Source organism: Brassica rapa, chromosome A03, assembly GCF_000309985.2.
Source record: "Brassica rapa cultivar Chiifu-401-42 chromosome A03, CAAS_Brap_v3.01, whole genome shotgun sequence".
In the NCBI taxonomy this organism is placed as follows: Eukaryota; Viridiplantae; Streptophyta; class Magnoliopsida; order Brassicales; family Brassicaceae; genus Brassica; species Brassica rapa.
The window spans coordinates 32,036,795-32,043,878 of NC_024797.2; the positions used below are offsets into that span (position 1 = coordinate 32,036,795).

At 33.2% G+C, this 7,084-nt stretch overlaps 1 protein-coding gene across 1 annotated transcript; it reads left to right on the forward strand.

The window, feature by feature from the left end:
- The first annotated feature begins 5,531 nt into the window (after positions 1-5,531).
- Positions 5,532-6,734, forward strand: LOC103862492 (putative F-box/kelch-repeat protein At4g35120). The gene has a single exon (XM_009140198.3). The coding sequence runs from the start codon at positions 5,532-5,534 to the stop codon at positions 6,732-6,734; it is 1,203 nt and encodes a 400-aa protein (XP_009138446.1).
- The last annotated feature ends 350 nt before the right edge of the window (positions 6,735-7,084 follow it).

Below are 7,084 nucleotides of genomic sequence, written 5' to 3' on the forward strand. Positions count from 1 at the left end.
ATTTATATTTTGTAAAAAAAACATAGATATCGTATAATCATCTTGTTTTGATGTCAAGGAACCCATATTGTATACATGTACATTAAATTTAAATGATATCCACAGTTAAATGTCCACATGTACATGAAAGTATATAGTCTATTTAATTATTTCTAAGAGTAATACTTATCTAATTATTTTTAAAGATTAATATCTATATACACCTAAATGAAACTTAAAATAATCTACATTAACTAAAAAAATTTAAATCATTCAAATCATTGGATATCATTACTACTGCAATGTACATTTGAACAAGTGTACATATGATTTTTTTCTGAAACGTCGTTGTACATGTGGAGAATAAAAAATATGTGTACACACTGATTCATCGTCATCTTCCTTTAAATGTATTTTCCATTTTCGTTAAGATTAATTTCAGAAAGAAAGACATACACGTAGATTCTTATGCGCATGTACATTTATATTTTGTAAGAAAAACATAGAAATCGTATAATCATCTTGTTTCAGTGTCCATGAACCCAGGTTGTACACATGTACATTAAATTTAATCACATCCACAGTTAAATGTCCACATGTGCATGAAAGTATATAGTCTATTTAATTATTTTTATCTAATTATTTTTAAAGATTAATGTCTATATGTCATAAATATTGATTATGATGTCTATTTAGATTATTGTTAAGAGATATTTATCTAATTATTTATCTAATTCAGCACTTGTTTTAATTCATTTTAATCATATATATTGCATATTAGGTGTATATGTTGCATTTGTATGTCAAATTACATTTTTCAGGGTTTAAATTACACAATTGAAAGTTTAGAACTAAATTAGGAAGTTATTTCTGTAATTTTCAAAGTTCATAGCTGAATTGAAAATTTTCGGACCGGTATGTGTAATTATGGAAGGTACGGTCTTCATAATTAATAAGTGTGGAGTCAATTTATAAGAGTATATTTTAAAATCAGAAACCTTTAAGGCCAAAAGGAAAATATTCAAATGTTTAGGGACCAAATATGTAATAAAGCCAAAACCGGCAATTGTTAATCATCGAGCTTTAGAGACAAGGAGAGCCGCTGTCGGAGAAGCTCGAACTGGCCACGAAAATCTCTGCAGCTCCAGACAGGTGATCTAATGGTGATGAATCGCGGCAGAGATGAAGAGGACTTCGGTGGAGGCTACGGCGAGGAGGATTGCGTCGATCTGACCTTGTTGCGACAGAGAAAATGAAGCATAGCGATGATGGAAATAAATTACAGAGCACGAAGCAAAGGATGAAGCTTGGAGGTGATTCTTTAATGGCTAATGTTGAAGACATACACATGGGGTTACGACCGGTGATGTTATTGCGATGGAAAGGAGGCTTTCTTCAGATTTTACTGTTCAAATTAATGGTTTAGGAGATGAAATCATTGCTTAGGGATTTTGACCACGTGGTTTCTTTAGTAGTTGGATTAAATGGTGAAATAGATGGAATAAATAGTGGGTTCTACTAGTAGTTATATTTAGTTATGCTTTAGTTAAGAAAGACGAGAGTAAGGTAAGGAAAAGTGTCTTATGAGCTGAAAGTGACTTATTGTGATATAAAAAATCAGAAAGTGTCTATTTCTGAAAATAACTCAAAGATAAATCAATCATGAGCATAGCCAAATAAAACATTAGACTAGGGCTCCCAATTTTTCTTTTGAAAATTTTACAATGAAAAAACCCCGAAATTTATATTAAAAAATTGTTAAGAACCTACTAAAATATTTATGGCCTCCAACGTCTCAGGAACGCTAGCACGGATTGGAAAACGGTGACTGTAGCAGTATTTCTGTTTATCCTACTATCACCAGGACTACTATTTCAGATTTCAGCAAGAAGGAGAGTTTCGAGAACCAAGAACAACAGTGTCAAACCTAAAACAAGACTACACAATGACAAAAAGAAAACTCCATCAAGATCACTCCCTTTTGCTATGCTATATGACTAAGAATCTGAATTTAAAAAAAAAACTCTTTTGATTCACCTTAAATCACATGCTTGATCGTCATTTGGCTTTATTGGTTTAACTTTTGCTTATATGTAAATACCTTTGTAGATGCGAGTACTTGAAAAAAATTACAGTTTTAACTTTATAAAGAAAGAGACAGTTACTTCACACTTTATTTTCCAGTTACCCAAATTACATCAAATCCTTGCACTTATTCGCCAAACATTTTTTCGTGGATCCACAGTTTCTAAGTTTTATGAGACGAACAAATGAATACTTTGAATAAGGATTTTTACTACACGTCTAGACCAAAAACAGATATCTGAAACATCTCTAAAACAACTTCATCAAATAACACGTGGCGAATCGACAGGCAGAGTTGGTGCTGTGTTGGCATGGAAGGGCGCTTGTGGCCACGTCAGCTTGACGCTTTTAGATAACCGTATTTAGTCTGGTTTGGTTTAAGAATGAAGTAGAAGCGAATTGCATCTATGTCTTCGGTTTATTACCTTTCAATTTTAAATAAAACAAAAAAATAAATATTTCTTCAAAAGAGACTCTGTTGGAACTAGAGTCTTCAAGTCATTCATAAGCCTTATTCAAAAACAAGGGAAAGAAAGTGTATAAAACAGAGTTGGTCAATCTGATTCACAGATTCCATCCATGGCGCTTAACGGATCCGGCTTAGCCAGTTAGGTAATTAATATCTGCTCTCTTTGACGGTTTTTCCCGCTTGTATGTATCAGAGACAAAAAAAAACTTTATGACTCTACTTAATTGGATGTATTAGAACCAGATAATCTGAGCTTGAGCTCAAGGTTTGAAGATGAAGTTTGTTACAGATATTATTAATCTCATCTTAACCAACGTCATTTACATTTGGGTTACGTGTACTGCTTTCTCCACTTGGTTTGGTTCTAACATCGTACTTCGTATAACATGGTGATTTTTTATTTCTTTTGGGAATCTCTTGAAGATAAAGGTTCTACATTTAGTCTGTAGGTTATTAGCTAGGTTACCATGAAGACAAGAAACCAATCTCTTGTTTGGGAATGTTGAACAGAAGTTCAACACATGAACCACAAAGGGTTCGTACAAAATATCAGAAGCCCACATTTAAATGGACCACCAAGCTAGATGATGGTTTCATCGTGATATACGCATGTAATAATGGTAATAGTCTAATGCTTGTGATCTTGATATGACACATGTTCACATTATGTATGCGATCACCGATGAGAATGGCTATGTTCGCTAAACTTTTTATGGCGGGCTTTGCTCATTAGTTGTCAAATGACAGCAAAATGACATAATGTTTCATCAAAGGTAGGTTTATTCTACTGGAGCTCCTCTTTCATTTAAATTTCAGCAAACTCTTATCCGTCGAGGTTTTAAAAACAAAAGTTTAACAACGTCTTCATGTGCATATATATGCCATCAAGTCCTTTATCTTGGAGTGTAGACTTGTAGTCATCTTCCAACTCTTACGTACGAAGCAAATCATTTCCATAGTCATGATGTTAACTGCTTCGCGATGTTGACAAATGGCCCCTTACATTGTTGGGGTTAAACGTCCTCTTTTTTTTTGCACTTGGGGTCAAACGCTTTTTTTCGCAATAGATTTATATATTCTTTCCGTTTCAGTTTAATTATCGTTATGGAGAAAAAAAAATTGTTTCAAAATAAGTATCATTTTATGATTTCTCTGCAAAATTTATTAACATGATTCTTTATTTTCTATTGGTTGAAATATAATTAGATGTATGGGTAATGATGTTTTTATTTTAAAAATATACAAAATTAAATATTTTCTTAATCTATGTGTATGGACCTAATACGATAAATAAAACAAAACAGAAAGAGTATGTTTGACTAATAAAAATGACAACCTTGAATAGTAGTTCAGCCTGTATTTAAAATAGTTGTAATTTTTAGATACGTTTGAGGTTCAGATTATTTTTAGTTTTAGATATTTAAGATCTGAATAGATCTGAACTTGAAGAAACAAAGTATCTGAAATACAGAAGTATTTGAAAATTATTTATGTATCCAAAATTATATCTGAAATCTGATCCAGAAACCTAAAATATCTAAAACACAAATTAAATATCTAAAAAATCTGAACTTTACCCGAAACCCAAAACTATAATTGTTACTCAACCATAAATTTTTTTGAAAAAATCTGTGACATTAGAAAATAAATCTGATATATCTGATATATATATAAGAAGTTTTAAGTATTTCGGATACCTATTTGGTAGGGATAGTTACTGATCGAGTACCCAAAATACCTAATAATTTTCATTTAAATTGAGATATTGTGAAGTTTAAAATTCAAGTGTGTGATTTTTACGCTGACTAAAAGACATGCATTCCTAAAATGAAAATAGTTTTAAATTGTCTAACAAAGTTTGGCTTCCAGAAGTGACAAATCATAAAGGTATATGCCATAATTAGTAAATAACCTAGTAAAACTACTAAATAAGAATATAAAAAAGTAATCTATATGAGTCTGTGAATGTTTGCTATAAAGAAAAAGAATATAAAAAATAAATTAAGATTTCTTTTAAAAAGAACACGAAGCTTTTATAACATTAGGTTCTAATAGATATCTAATCTTTTTAAAAAGAAAAAAAATACAAAATTAAGAGAGGATATCTAATCTTTTGAAAACTTGCAAGAGACTCATAAGACCTCTTCCTCCACTTGACAGGATCCAGTTAAGTTAATCTTTTTTTTCAGTTAAGTTAATCAATTAACTGTTTTAGTTATTTATACTTATAAAAATAATATTTTGATGTTAAGAACCTATGGCATAATGTTGTTTTAAATGTTGAAATGTATGTATCATTCAAGATTTCACATTTACCATCTAGGTACAGACATTTAAAACAAGCAAATCACAACACAATACAATACAAACGTAAACATATAAACGAGAAGAAGAAAGCAATACAAAACACATTAACAAATAAACAAAAGACAACAACACCAAACTTTCGACCATCAACAACTTAAAACTCTCGACTTAAAAGTTTCATCTCTCCCTTTTCTCCTCCTTCTCTGGCCACCAGTGTTCCTTTCATTTTTTTTAGATGGGGTTTGTTGTATGATCCATTTTACTGGTACTTGAAGGGTTATTAATTTACTAAAAACTCATAAAATAATAAACACATTAGGTTTATTAGGTTGGTTTTAAACATACCGAACAATTAACTTAAACCGATTAAGTAGTAGAATAATTTGGTTTGAACCGGTTTAACTTTGGTTGCAACGGTTTATTTATATTTTCTTTATCTTAAATGATTTATACCTACTAGCCAACTAGATGAAGCCTTTTTTCCAAGAAACCAAGATTTTAACTAGGGACAATAATGTAAATAACTACAACAAACTAGAGTAGTTGTTGAACTGATGTAATAAATTCACAGAGAGCCATCTAGATGAAGACATTGTGGGTTTCAATGTAATGGCCCACAGAAAGAAAAAAAAAATATTTATAGAGGGGTGAAAAACGAAAGCACAAGAAAAAAAACCTAGTAGCCGACTAGATGAAGAATTCTACACCATCATCTCCATCGTTCTCATCGGTTCCAGATGAAATCGGTGCGAATTGTTTAGCCCGCGTCTCCAAATCTGAATACAGTTCCCTGAGCACAGTCTCCAAGAGCTTCCAGTCTCTCCTCTCTTCTCCAGAGATATACGCAGCTCGATCTGAAATCGGAGCCGCAGAGCCTCGCCTGTGTTTACGTTGCAAAAGTTTAAGGAAAGGCAAACGTTTTCATCGCTGGTACAATCTGAGGTTTCTCAGGAACTGCGATGATGATGAGAGAATCATAAAGGGAAGTGCCCTCGTCAGCGAAGGCGAAATACAAATAAATCGCGAGTTGAGGTTAGTACCTGTGAAACTCTCTTCCTCCTCTGCTCCTCGTCGATCTAAAGAAGCCTTTTTAGCTGTTGGTTCCGAGATCTACCAATTCGGCGGAATCACCAACAACAAGGGGAAGAGATGTAGATCCGTTCGTGTGTTTGACTGTCGGAGTAACACGCAACGTCGTGCTCCTAGCATGAGCATGAAAAGAGAAGGCGCCAAAGCTTGTCTTTTAGATGGGAGTATATATGTAATGGGAGGATGCAGGAAGAGAGAGTGTTGGGGTGAAGTTTTCGACCTAAAGTCTCAGACTTGGAGTATGGAGCTACTGCCTAGCCCTACTGGTGATGATGATGTATTTGATTGTAAATTCGAACTCCTTGTCCTTGGATCTAGGATACACCTTATCACCGAGCTTAACAAGTACGCGTATGATCCTAAACAAGGAAGATGGTTGCTGCTAGACATGGGTTTAAAGGATCTAAAATACATTCTAGAACTAGGTAAGGTTTGGTGCGTTCTAGATAATCTAGTGTTTTTGGAGTTTCGCGATAGTTTGTGGTGGTATGACTTGAGCTCTGGAAAGTGGTTAGAGGTTGAGGGTTTGACAGATCTGTTGTATATCAAGGTCGAATGTCTTTACCGTATGATTCAATTAGTTAACTACGGTGGGAAACTGGTGATTGTATGGCTAGTGTTGCCTGACTTTGAATATAAGGAGCCTAGTAGCATTATTCCAGAAGAGAGAATTTGGTTTGCCGTGATTCGGTTGGAGAAGCGTCTCACTCCATCTGGACTTTCTATTTCGGGAGAGATTGAACAGTTGAACTATCTTGTTCACGGGTCTTGTCATCCCTTGACCTGTGTATCCGTCTCGCTTTGATTTTATCAAAAACCCCTGTTTTGCTTTCAACATTTTCATTTAAATTGGACTTTGAAACTTATTTATATTTTGTAATCTTTTCTAATTTATGTCTCTCTTTGTTTTACTTCATCTTTGTGTACGCTTATATAAAATTTGTTGTTACTTCAAATCATATTAATAAAAGTTTTTGAGCTTGATTTATTTGCTAAAATATTTGAAGATTGGGTCAAAGTGAAAGAATACATAATAATAATTAAAAAGAAAGATTACACAATAGGTTATCAAAGGAGTTTGATCAGAAATACGGAATCACAAGCTTCAATACAATTCGGTACTTGTGAATAAGACAGTGAGATCATGACACTGGG